At 35.3% G+C, this 13,240-nt stretch overlaps 4 protein-coding genes across 4 annotated transcripts; all 4 read left to right on the top strand.

The window, feature by feature from the left end:
• Positions 1-1,768: 1,768 nt before the first annotated feature.
• Positions 1,769-3,046, top strand: AST2 (Ast2p; the record flags this gene model as incomplete). The annotated part of the gene is made up of 1 exon (XM_446505.1): positions 1,769-3,046. The coding sequence occupies one exon, from the start codon at positions 1,769-1,771 to the stop codon at positions 3,044-3,046; it is 1,278 nt and encodes a 425-aa protein (XP_446505.1).
• Positions 3,047-4,203: 1,157 nt separating this feature from the next.
• Positions 4,204-6,459, top strand: GVI51_G03113 (uncharacterized protein; the record flags this gene model as incomplete). The annotated part of the gene is made up of 1 exon (XM_446504.1): positions 4,204-6,459. The coding sequence occupies one exon, from the start codon at positions 4,204-4,206 to the stop codon at positions 6,457-6,459; it is 2,256 nt and encodes a 751-aa protein (XP_446504.1).
• Positions 6,460-7,075: 616 nt separating this feature from the next.
• Positions 7,076-11,890, top strand: ESP1 (separase; the record flags this gene model as incomplete). The annotated part of the gene is made up of 1 exon (XM_446503.1): positions 7,076-11,890. One exon carries the CDS (start codon positions 7,076-7,078, stop codon positions 11,888-11,890), a length of 4,815 nt encoding a protein of 1,604 aa, XP_446503.1.
• Positions 11,891-12,340: 450 nt separating this feature from the next.
• On the top strand, positions 12,341-12,988 carry GVI51_G03069 (flavin reductase family protein; the record flags this gene model as incomplete). The annotated part of the gene is made up of 1 exon (XM_446502.1): positions 12,341-12,988. One exon carries the CDS (start codon positions 12,341-12,343, stop codon positions 12,986-12,988), a length of 648 nt encoding a protein of 215 aa, XP_446502.1.
• Between the last annotated feature and the right edge of the window lie 252 nt (positions 12,989-13,240).

Below are 13,240 nucleotides of genomic sequence, written 5' to 3'. Positions count from 1 at the left end.
TTTTTGTGGTGCGGCCACTGAGAGTATCTTTTGACTAGAGTACAGTAAAAGTGTCGCAGAGGAGTGTCTTTAAAGCAAACGTTTTGAACGTTCTGGAAGAAACCTGAAGCGACGAGAAAGTGAAAAAAAAATGCAGAATTTTTCAGTTGTGTCCGTCAGAAATTACCGCACGAATAAAGGACTACATTGCAATGATGCTGGGGATCTCCATTGTCCAAAGTGCCTTCACCATCCCTATGAATATAGAGTGTGATACTGGTTCCATCTAGTTTCTCTCAGAACCTCGGATTTACACTTGCTAATTAACTCCCCTTCCCTTGCTTCCCTTTGCGCGGTTAATTAATGGCAATTTAGTAGTCCTTGCAATAGGAAATGGGTAGTTGAAAATAGCGCACCCAAGAATATCCCGTAGGATTTTCTTAATTATTATGTCCCTGAACTACTTAGGGATTGCAATCCCCCCCACCAAATATCATCTATTTTTGTTACCATTTCTGGTAATCTAATTCAATTTATCCTTCCCCCCCTTAATTATATCCTTGATCTGAAAATCGTTTACGTTTAGCCGCCCAGCCCCCTCAGCCTGTACTATCCCTCAGGGGTTGCCATCTTCAAGCAACAGACATAACAACTATAAAATAGAGGTTATAAAAAGGGGCTACGAACCACTGTTATCCGGCACTAGATCTTACAGTGATAAAAATACAAACCCACTTTGAAAAAATACATAAATAGGAAGCAATCTATTTGATTACATTTAGAAATGGCATCATCTGATTGATACTATTGCATTTTTGTGTGGTTTTGGAGATACTATACATCTTTTTCACATGTCTATAGCATGACTTAAACAAAATTTCATCACACCCAATATGAAAAAAAAAAATGTGTTTATGAGTTCATGTAAGCTGATTTACATTACGTCTCACAAGGTTTCCCGTACCTAGACAACTATATAAATGGATATCCTGAAAGTAGTAGGATACTGACTGAAATAATGGATATCACTTAATACCACTACGTCATTGCGTTATTTTCCTGGAAAAAGTTTGCCAATATTGCGGGATAATTGAAAAACTTGCGAAATCAAATTGTACCAGATCCCTGCGCCGTTTTTTTTTTTCCAATCCCGTTCTGAGTTTACCTTTTGTTGCGATGAGTTGAAAGTAATTGCTTCGGTTTTTTTTTTTTTCTTTCCTTTTTTAACGGCATTTTATACTCATACACGCAATTAAAAAATACGTACAAGCTCGGTGGGTCCAAAGTGTGTTTGTTTTTTTTCATCTCATTTCCTTTGATCTGTTTACCTGCTCAATGTTTGTTTTTGCAAACACAGCTTCGCATGATGAAAACATATCAGAAAGACAGTGGATTGCTACTAGCTATGGAGATCTTGGGATTTAGCTGCTCATAGACCGATTTTTGAACATATGTATTATAAAACTAATGCTTTTCTTTTTACGTATTGTAGTTTTGAACAGAGATAACAATTAGACAAAAGAGATAAGTTTGAAAAGAAAAATCTATTGTACTCTTTGGAACTAAAAGAAACCGATTTTATCTCAATCTAACAGTAGAGTAAGGTCTATTTTGGAACAGTCAGCCACCTAATATTTTGGGACTAGTATAAAGCTTATAAAAAGATTGTCAAAGATACAAAAGATAATCAGAAAGAAAAATATCTTCCTGCCTGTTTGAGAAAGAAACATAATAAGCTATTTTTATCTTTTAAGAAGTATAAGCAGATAAATACACACAAGAATAGAGAATGTCTGATAAGTTAAAGAACGACCCTACTTTACAGTTGATGACTGTAGAGCATGAATCACCAGCACCAAAGGAAATCAAGCCGGATGCTCCAAAACTAACAAGAGTAGCAAGACCTTTAAGACACATTAAACACATCCCTGTAAAAGCTCTATGTTTCCATTCCAAACAGGGTCCCATTGAATTTACATACGATAATAAGATAAAAATGCCAGTCCCAAAGAATAAGATCGTTGTGGAAGTCAATTATTTTGCTCTCAACCCAGTTGATCAGAAGATTAAGAACGGTTATGCTTCTGCAATTTACGGTCAAATCGGACTCGGTCGAGAATACAGTGGTGTCATCACAGAAGTAGGTTCTAACGCTAGTGAGTATTGGAATGTAGGTGATGAAGTTTACGGTATTTATTACCACCCTCATTTGGGCAAAGGTTGCGCAGCTTCATCTATATTAGTTGACCCATCTACCGATCCTATTCTACCAAGACCTTCTTCTCTTTCTCCACAGGAAGCTGCTGGTGCCCTCTGGTGTATGGGAACTGCTTACAATATCATGTCCTACTTAAAGAAGAACAAATACTTGAACGAAAACTCTAATGTTTTAATTAATGGTGGTACATCGTCTGTAGGTTTGTTCATGATTCAACTTTTGAAATACCATTTAAACCTAAAAAAGAAATTGGTCATCGTCACCTCAGGTACTAACTCGGACTACCTAATGGAGAAATTTCCAGATATAGCTGAAGAAATGATTTTTATCAACTACTTGACTTGTAGAGGGAAGTCAAGCAAGCCCTTGAGACAAATGATCAATGAACAACAAATAGTTGACTATGATGACTCCAAAGGGGAGGTTACTATACCTTATACGGAAGGTAAGTTTGATGTCGTTCTTGACTTTGTCGGTGGCTATGATATCATTGCTCACTCTAAGGATTTGATTAAGACTGGCGGTGCCTATATCACAACCGTTGGTGACTATGTTGCCAACTATAAAGAAGATATATTCAACTCATGGGATAACCCAAGTGCTAATGCTAGAAAGATGTTCAGTACCATGCTTTGGTCTTTCCATTACCATCATTTCTACTTCGATCCAAGTTCAAAGCTTAACACAAAGGACAGTTGGCTGGTGAAATGTGGTGAATTGCTAGAGAGCGGCTTAATCAAATGTCTCGTCGACAAGCAGTATGATTGGAAAAACTGCAAAGAAGCTTTCTCTTATATGAACACACAAAGGGCTAGAGGTAAACTGGTCTTGAAGACTGAGAAGTTTTAACAGAAAATCAACTCTTTGATAGTTTTTATTGTACTATTCGTAAGTCCAATCTTTTGCAATCATGACCGCTAACATTTTTCTTACAGTTTAATTTCTCCGCATAATACACTTTTGAAGAATATAACTTCATTTATAAACAAGTAATTACAATTTTATAAAATACACCGGCTGGTATGCCCCACATCTAATAATTCCCACATAGATACTACGTTAAGATATATCCTACACAATAGGTTCATATTAAATGCCGGATGAATTTCCATATCCAGTCCCTAAGATATACAAAATGAACCGTACCTTGAATTATACATTGTCTCTTAGCCTCGCAGGCTTAGGTAAATGCACATCTTAGTACGCCCGTCGATAGTTTCATCAGTTACCGCGAGATCAGATGCCCTTTTTGGCCCAAGAATGTTAATAGCAGAAGAGGCTCACTGCTCATCTCGCACTTTTCCATTATAGATAAAGGGGGCAGTTATACATTAGTCTTACTTTTTTCTCCTAACCATTATCGCAAACTCACACAAAAGAGAGTTGCGGCAACTTCACCAATGAGGGCACTATCCCTAGCTGGAAGGTCTTTCCATAAAGCTCCTTCAACATCAGTCCTAGTAAAGCCTGGTTGAAGATATTCTATGCACCGCATCTTTAGTAGCCCCCTTCGGCCACTTCTTTCAAAGAGATAAGTTAGCTTGATCCCCCCTACTCACAGAGAAGAAGCTGTGAACATTTTGTGTAGTGAATAGTGAGTTAATAGTAAATCTCCCCTGCCAAAACAGTAGAAGGGGTGGCACTAAGGTGGTTCTCTATCACCATCATGGGCTGAGGGTTTGCTCAACTTTTGCGGTGGTCCTGGCCTCCCCCCCCAGATGAGCAGTTTCCTAACTTTGGTCCAGCTTAGTTGAGTTTTCAAACCAACAGCAGAGTATTGGGCAGGTAGCGCACATAGGTGAAGTTATATAAAAGGAAGGTCGAGGTGTCAAATATTGTTCGGTGCACATTACCTTGTTCTTGTAACTATTATAAATCATCCATTGCTTCAAACTCATTAGTTATAGAAAGTATCTTTATCGCTTAGGAGTTGTTGAAAGCGGGTAACAGGAGTAACTTTAAAAAGTATACACTTCAGACATTAATTTATAGAAGAACCTCCCAGTATGTTCAGTTTCTTTGGAGGGAATAAAGCTCCAGAGCTTACACAGGAAGAGAAGACCAAGCTAATTTTGCAGCAAGCGTATGACTTTGAGGTTGCTTTGCGTGCTATGGACTATGTTCTAGACGATAATCCAGAGAGAGGTCTAAATTTGCTAAAAGAAAGCGATGATTCTGCTAATGAAGATGAAAGGACTATTAATGTACTAGCTCGTGGTGTTATTGAATTCTTGGAGGCTACGCTAAGTTTTGAAGCCGAGGAGATGAAGAAAGCCTCTGCTACTTTGGCCAAGGCCGAAACCTTGTCGCAAAAGAGCAAGGCTAATGCTGAAAAGCTAAACTTGAGTAACAGCAGTAAATATCCACCAGGTACTGTTTTTGCCGTTACATATACTGAATCATTGCTTCTACATGCATTGCTTATGATTTTTAGTGAAAGTATGATGGAAGTTGCGAAGGCGCTTTTGAAGCTGAGAAAGGCGTACTATACTTTACAAGAGGTACTAGAACAAATCAAAGCCGCCAATGAAGCTTCTATCACAAATGCTGAAAATAATGGTGAGGAAAGTAAATCTTCCTCAGCTAGCTTCATTTCAGAAGGTGACATCTTTAACTCGATTGATATCCCATACAAACTTACTGAGGAAGAAGCCAAGGATAAAGAGCTACTAGAATTCGCCGACAAAGTTCATAAAATGCGTGCAAAGAGATTATCTGGGGCACATATTGACAACCCACCTGCAATCAACAGGCTAAGAAACGATTTGGGTTTGCAAGCCATGAACTCCTTGCCAAAGGAAGAAATCAAAGAGCATCTTCCTCTTTCTGATGATGTTGATAGAAGCCAAGCCACAATAGATGAGTTTATTCACTCCGGTGTTAACTTATGTTTTGGTATTTTGCAAGTTGTTCTTTCATTATTACCACCTGCCATTGGTGCCGTCCTTTCAGCCGTCGGATTCCGTGGTTCCCGTGAAGAAGGTTTGAGGTTGGTGTGGAAGGCCACCAAGCACAGAAATGTTCATGGCTGCATTGGCCTTCTTGGTCTTATGTTTTATTATGATGGCCCATTCCAATTTACTGATGATGACTTTGATGTTCCCGCCTCGGTGAAGGAATACTTGAACTCAACTGAGGATAAAAAGGGTCAGGAAGAAAATAACGATGATACATCTACTATGACTAAAGATATGGAATCTCTGAAATTAAAAGACGATGATCTTCATATGGATAGCAACACAATCTTGCATCCAGGCAAAATATTGGAAGATGCTTTATTAAAATCGCGTGCATTGTTCCCTAATAGTGCTCTGTGGCTATTGAATGAAGCTAGAATGCTTTCTGGTAAAGGTAGATTAGAAGACGCTGTTGCTTTGATGGATTCTATTGATGTAAATAGCATTCAAATGAGACAGGTTAAGACACTAATGATTTTTGATAGAGCTATTACATTGATTCATCTTCATGAATACGATAGAGCTGCTGACGACATTTTATCTCTTTTAGATATTAGCGATTGGTCTCACGCCTTCTACAGTTACTTTGCAGGGTGCTGTTATTTGGAAAACTGGAGAATGATTCAAATGGGTGACTTGAAGAGCGATAAGGAGGAATTTTATAAAGAAAAGGCAACCACTCTTATTTTCAAGTCAGTTGATTACCTAGGTAAGAAAACCTGGAGATCCAAAAATCTGCCATTAGATAGATTTGTTGCCAGAAAGGTGGATCAATTCAAAGCTATGCAAGTAAAACTGAACTTGACAAATCCACTTGATGCTATTGCCACAGGTCCTGTATATGAAATCGCTTATTTCTACAACGGTTTTAATAGAATGTCTCAGAAGCATTTAGATATCTCCAAAAAGATGCTAACTGAATACAAAAACCCAGCTGTCGAAGCCAATGATCCTGACCAAAACTTGATCAGAGATTTACTAGTTTCTCTATGTTTAAGAAGATCCGATAAAATCAAGGAAGGCTGTGACTTATTAGATCAGAAAGTACTACCTACTTTCTTCAAGGAATTACCCGATGGGAAAGTTGAGTATGTAAAGAAAAACGAGGACCCATGGCTGTACCCATCTGCATTGTATGAACGTGCTTTATTTTGCTGGAAACTAAACGGAGTGCAAGGTTTATCCGAATGTAAGGAATGGCTATTGAGAGCTCAAAATTATGCTGACGACTATGAGTTGAGTAGTCGTGTTGGTATGAAGATTAAGGCAGCGATCGATAGAGTAGATAGTGCTTTGAACAATTAGAACAAGTCATACATATTCATGATCAATAAGTAAATTAGAAAATAGCTCCCATTTTTTTTATATTCTTCACTATTCATCAACATTTTTATGTTAAGTATGTTTTTTTCTAAGTAATTAAAGTTATACTTAATCTTTTTCTATCTCGATTGTTTAGAACCATAGAAATTCTTCAAATGAAACATATCTTGTTGTTAAACAAACTGTTAGAAGCTGAAAAGGATATTTTCGCAATTCATTTTGTTCTACAATTTGACATAGCTCATCACTTTACTTATCTGATGGCTATGTGGATTTTCTTCGCCTTTTCCATGCATTCTCGGATTTTCTAAATGTAAACACACAGTAGCACCATAAATAGATAATATTTCATGAGTTAACCAAGAAAAACCATAGTGTATATCCTACACCAGTAAGCTTACTTTTTTACTATTTGAATGTTCAAAAGTTAAGCAGCAGCTTTTATTTGCAATTATTATAATATTGAACTTTTGCTTATACTGATACAAAACACAAACAAAAAATCAGGGCAGGAACCGGATTGATACTACTTTTGTGGTGAAATTGCATAAGGAACTTTATTGAACTGAACAGTTGAAGCTGGATTACCTACTAATCAATGGTACGATTTGATAATAGTCTCCATGAAGTTGACTTGAATGCACAGTTAGGTGATGAGTATAAAACTTTATCCCACTCACTTAAACGGGGAGTGACACATGATAATAATTGTACACACCATTTAATGCACCAATATACAGTATCAAATTTATCTTATGCAGTCTCAAACCTTACCGTCTCCGATGAAGGATCATCAAGCGAGATCGAAACTACCTTAAGCAACACATACAGCTATTATTACCGCATACATGGTCTCCGAGTTATTAATTTAATAACAAAGCAACATCTTTTACTTATAGTGAAATTAATCAATGGTAATTGCTTGAATAGCGCATCCAGGAATATCATTTCATTATACAATAACACAAATAGGAATTCCATTTCAGAGATTCAGCAATTGCTTCTATGTGATTATACAAAAAACAATAAGGAATACTTATCCTCATTGAAGATATTAGTGTTACAAACATTATTAAAAAAGCATGATGTATCTGAGAGCATTATTAGTGTCATAAAGCTGTTTGCCTACGATAGAAAGCTTTTATTGGAGGATCATAAATTAAAGAAGAATACTGTAATTAAATTAATACTTAACTACTACTCTAAGTTCAAGGAATATCGTTTGCTTTTTGGATTGAAGTTCTTGCAGTATATTGCACAATTTAACTTCAGATATGATGAGTTTATAAAAAACATGACTAGAGATGCTTTCTTACAGCAGTTAGGAAGACAGAAGACTTCAAACAATACTCTCACATCAAGATACTTGAGCATGTTCTATTTCAGTTACCAGATGCAATATAAATCAAATAATGATCAACTATTTTCTAGTACATCGGCTGAGCATGTGCCAGAAGGATTTTTCAATTTACAGAATGTAGTTACTAATTTAGAGCGGAATGAAAGGTTCTTTGACAAGTATATGATGTCTACCAAGCAATTAAATGACCTTATCAACATTATCGCTGAAGAGGGAAGAGTCTTTGAGAAAGAGCTTGATGAGAAAAGCATTTTGTTGATACAAAGAATATTGTCAATTTTTCAAATAAAATGCTACGAGATATCGAAACCAGTCTTGAAATTTTTGGATAAGATAATAATCTTACTGAATAGCAATGTGAAGTATTTATCTAACGATATTTCTCCCCTTATAAAACTTATCGAGTCCATGATACAGTTTTGTACAACAAACTCTCTACATAAAACGTTTGAGAACACCATGGCTGTGGCATATAACATTGCACTGAAAACAAAAAATTCTGAGTTACTTTTACTGGTATCTAAATTTGAATTTTCTAGGTTGTTATTGAATTACAAAGAAACCGAAAAAATCAAACCATCTGATCTGAATAAATTCAATGTATTTCTTTCTGCAACTAAAGAGATTAGAAACAGATACAAAATTTTACAAATTTTTTATCATCATACTTTATTCGACGGTAAAGAGCACTTTAATGAAGTCTACGCAGTTTGTGAATATATAGCCGCTATTGTCAAAAGGAAAATCGGGACTCTAAAGTGGGAAAACCTAGAATGCAAGTCAGAAGTAATGAAGGGAATAATTGCCGGAGTTACAAATGATAGGTACCCAAATAATGAGTGTATGGAGCCCTGTATTTTACTACTTCAATCGTCATTCTTCCCCGAAAAAGTGCTTACTTCAGAGGAGTATAACGATAGTAGTAATCAAGATGGCATTGTGTATGACGTTTTTCCGCTTCTGAAATGCAACTATTTGTTAAATAATGATATCGCAAAGGGAAGAACAATGTATCTGGTGCAGGTCACTAAAACATTTTGTCAGTTTGCTACCAAAGATAATAAAGTTAATTATTGCTCCAGAATCGAGAACGATTTTATCAAAAAGCTGCTTAACTATCTATCGATAAATGGCTACCATAAACTTCTTCTATCAGTTGTTGGAATTTTAGAGAAAAGAACAGAATATTACAAAACTTTATCAAATGATTATATCACTTATAAGGCTCATTCGTGTATGCGTTTGAAATTAAAGAATAGGACAAAACATGTTTTTGATCAATTTACTAATCAAAAAGGAGAAATCAAATTTGATGACGAGAAAGATATTTACAACCATTTAATTATGAGTTTGTTGTACGCTTCCTGGGAAGATTCACCCGAACTTTTTACTTCTAGCAATGAAAGAGTACCCAAGGATATTAAGGAGCATATTTTGGATTTTAGTACTAATGACAAATCTAACCTGAATAAATACTTTCAGAAACTTATTTTCAATATTAAGTTTGCTAACTATTATGCCAGCTTGTTAAACCAAAAGAAGTGCTACTCTTATGCAGTGGAGGTCAGTAAAAAAGGTCTAAAAATTGGAAAATCTGTTCTAAAAATAATTGAAAAGCTAGATTTAAATGACAGATTAACAGTTTTGAATCAATTAGTATCATCTTATTCCAATTTAATTAAAATCTACACTGCAGTGGGTCTTGCGAAGGGCGCTCAATATTACTGTAAAGAAGTTACAAAATTACTGCCAGTTTTTGACCAACCTATTTTTTTATTTTCAGTACATGTTCTCTTATTTGAATTTTATCTAGAGAATGGGGATTATGATTCTGCGTTGACGCATAAGAAAAATGCAAACTATGTCTTTGATAATCTAAATGCAGAGCATGATATTATCAATACTACCAGCTTTTTATATATTAATGAAGAATATGATAAAATCCAGGAGTCACTAAGATTGTACTTCGGTTATGACCTGAACGATACCGACTTTTTTTTGAGCTGGAAACTTAAGCTCGGTAACATCTGTGATGAATGTCCAACACAATATAGTAATATGAATTTCTTTAACAAGATTGTACATATCAACCAGAGATTAGTACTAGAGATTGATGCAGATCCATTTTTGAAAAGTTTGAATGAAACAATTTTAGCAAATTTGAATTGTGTATCACCAGGGAGTTTAAGCAATATTTTGGATGTTGGGATGATATCATCAAACAGCACAAATCGGTCCTCGAACATGACACCCAAACGGAGACCGACAAGTTTTAAAACTAATAAGCACATTGTAATGGATATACTGGACGAGTTCTTTACAACATTTAACGCTATGAGACAAGAACTCACTGAAAGAAACGTAATTTTAAAGGTTTCTGATATCTACCGACTAAACTATTTTTACCTAATTTCGTTACTGTCAGTACCAGAGTCGAGGAAGCAATTAATTGAAGAAACAATCACTCAGTTAAATGAGTTACCTTCGGAAATAACACATACTTATGAAAGTTTACTGGCCGATAAAAATTGCGACATATATGGTAAAACTATATTTGAACTCGAATCATCAAATTATGAGATTATGAAATCTAAAAATGTAACGCTTAACTGGGAAGAGCAAATTGGAAAAGACCGTTTACTAGATTTGTGTAATATCACAGTGGAAGTAATATGCATTGATATATGTAAACTGACTAATACTCTGATAATAAGAAGAATTTCAAATCTGGATTCGAAAAATATCATGGCCAAAATACCCATAGATCGAAATGTTTCTAGGGATTTAGATGCAGATTCTTTAACATTTCAACAAGCGTCAGAAAGTTTACAAAAGATAATTAACGATAGTAATGAAAGTGTATCCAAAAATGTTACTGAAACTATAAAAGACAAGAATGATGTACGCAACTGGTGGAAACGAAGGTATGATTTAGATGAATTACTTGGCAATCTAATTGAGAGGATTGAGAAAACATGGCTAAATGGGTTATCTGGTATATTAAACGGATTGTATTGTGATAAGGATGCGCTACTAGAATTTCAATCAAAGATAACCGCAATTTTAAATCAGATACTACCTAGCAGGAGAAATTGTTGTAACAGAGCAAATTTTCTACAGCTGGATGAGTGGATAATCAGTTTATTGTTAGATCTAGATCCTAGTGATCTTGGATTTTTCACTGCACTTGAAGATGTCATTTATTTTATTTTGGATACTCTATCACATAAAGGTGAAGAAAATGCTTATGATGAAATAGATTTTGGGTTACTCCATGTATTATTGGAAGAAGAGATCAGAAAGGTTCGAGTAAACAAAAAATTATTCACCAAAATCGAACATACCTTCTTAGTTGTGGGACCCAGTTGTCATACATTCCCTTGGGAAATAATGAAACCACTCAAAGGTCGCTCAGTTACTAGAGTACCATCGCTTACTATATTATCCAATTTATTGTCTAGCATTAAAGGAAATTTACCTGTTAAAATTGAAAGGACGAACGATATTTCAATGATATTGAATAGCAATAGCGACCTTGTTCGGACAGAAAAGACCTTCAAGGATATTTTTGAAAGGATTCAGGATAGTCGAGCTGGATCTCGACTTTTAGTCAACCAAAAACCAACTGAGGAAGAATATATGGACTATTTGACTAATTCAAAGGTATTTTTGTATGTAGGACATGGTGGGGGGGAGCAATACGTTCGTAACTGTACAATAGAAAGGTGTGACAAGCTACCTCCGGTATTTCTAATGGGTTGTTCTTCAGCAGCGACAAAGCTTAATGGAAATCTTAATCCAAACTGTGTAGCGGAATCATACATGTATGGTAACTCTGTTATGGTCTTAGGTAACCTCTGGGATGTTACTGACAAAGATATTGACAAGTTTAGTATCGAGATGCTTGAGAAATGCAATTTACTTGATGCGAAACCAAACACAGTGATTACTGGGGTTCCCCAAGCAGTTGCTGATTCAAGGACTGTATGCCACTTGAAATACTTGAACGGAGCTGCTCCTGTTGTGTATGGACTGCCGGTAGTATTTATATAAGAGTTATTAACTCATTGAACATGCAAAAACATTATATACCAAGCAAAATTTCACTGTATATGCGTTTCCTTGATTAAATATCCATTAATATTTTTAAATTGATAGCTATAGTTTCAAGTTACAATGGTTGTCATTGTCTTTCTTGATGCTATAATGTTTGGTTAACTCATTATGGAAAGATATTTTGGAACTTTTTGACTACTTAGGGAGCACTTGTGAAAAAATCATGAAAATAAGATACTTTTCGATGACTACTCCCCGCAATTGAAAAAAGAGCTAAAATAGATGGTGCATCAATTATTCAAGATTATCAGAAGTTGGATCAATATATGAAATAGCATAGTGTTCAGGTTTCAGTTATAAAGCTAGTATTCTTTGAGTTAAGTCAAAAAGTCTCTTTAATAAGGACAATCCTTGCATGCATGAAAGAACTGGCAGTTCATCTATACAATGTTTCCATTCGTTAGGCTCGGAGTGGTTAGGTGTCTGCCTCTGCAACATTTAGTTACAAAAAGATGCTTATCTTATGGTGGTAAGCATGTCGTGACACAGCAAAAGTTTAAAGAATCAATGGCCAAAGTTGCAAATCAAGCCATGGTTTTGACAGCAGCATCTCCGGTAGGTACATCTCATGAATTATTTCATGGCCTAACTATCTCTTCGATGACTTCATTGGCATTAAAGCCACATCCGATGATACAATTTAACTTACAACTTCCATCAGCAACATCAGATACGTTGCATCAGAATAGGTATTTTGCTATCCATTTATTAAACCCAACCAATGAGTCAATAGATATTATAAGAAATTTTAGTAAAGGTGCCTTACAAGGTATAAATCGTACAATGCCGTTTAAGGATCTTGAAATGAACGAACATTATATGATACACAAAATAGGCAATAAAACTAATTATGATTTACCAATCTTAAAGGAAGCGCAACTGGCTATCATCTGCAAGAAGAAAAATGTGTTTAGAGTTGGTGACCATGAAATTTGGGTAGGTGTGGTGGAAGACACAATAGTAATGAATGATGATACAAATGGTGGTGTCCTATACTGTAACAGAAATTTCCATAAATTAGGTAGTCATATTTGATTGATCACATCACGGTTGGTAATGTTTTTTGAATCCTTAAACAAAAAGTCAGTGGTAGTTTATCATCTAATATTTTGATTTCAAAATTGTAATTCATACATGTATTAGAATTGAAAAGATTTCCTGTATATACTTCACTTTTATCATCTTATGTTCATGGAGTTTTTATTTAAACGTCATTCTATCAAAGTCTAATTGCATTACTAGAATATATATATTTATCAATATGTCATTTTTTATTGGATCATTATT

The sequence above is a fragment of the Nakaseomyces glabratus genome, chromosome G (genome assembly GCF_010111755.1).
Source record: "Nakaseomyces glabratus chromosome G, complete sequence".
Lineage (NCBI taxonomy): Eukaryota > Fungi > Ascomycota > Saccharomycetes > Saccharomycetales > Saccharomycetaceae > Nakaseomyces > Nakaseomyces glabratus.
This window is presented reverse-complemented; position numbering and strand designations above follow the sequence as displayed.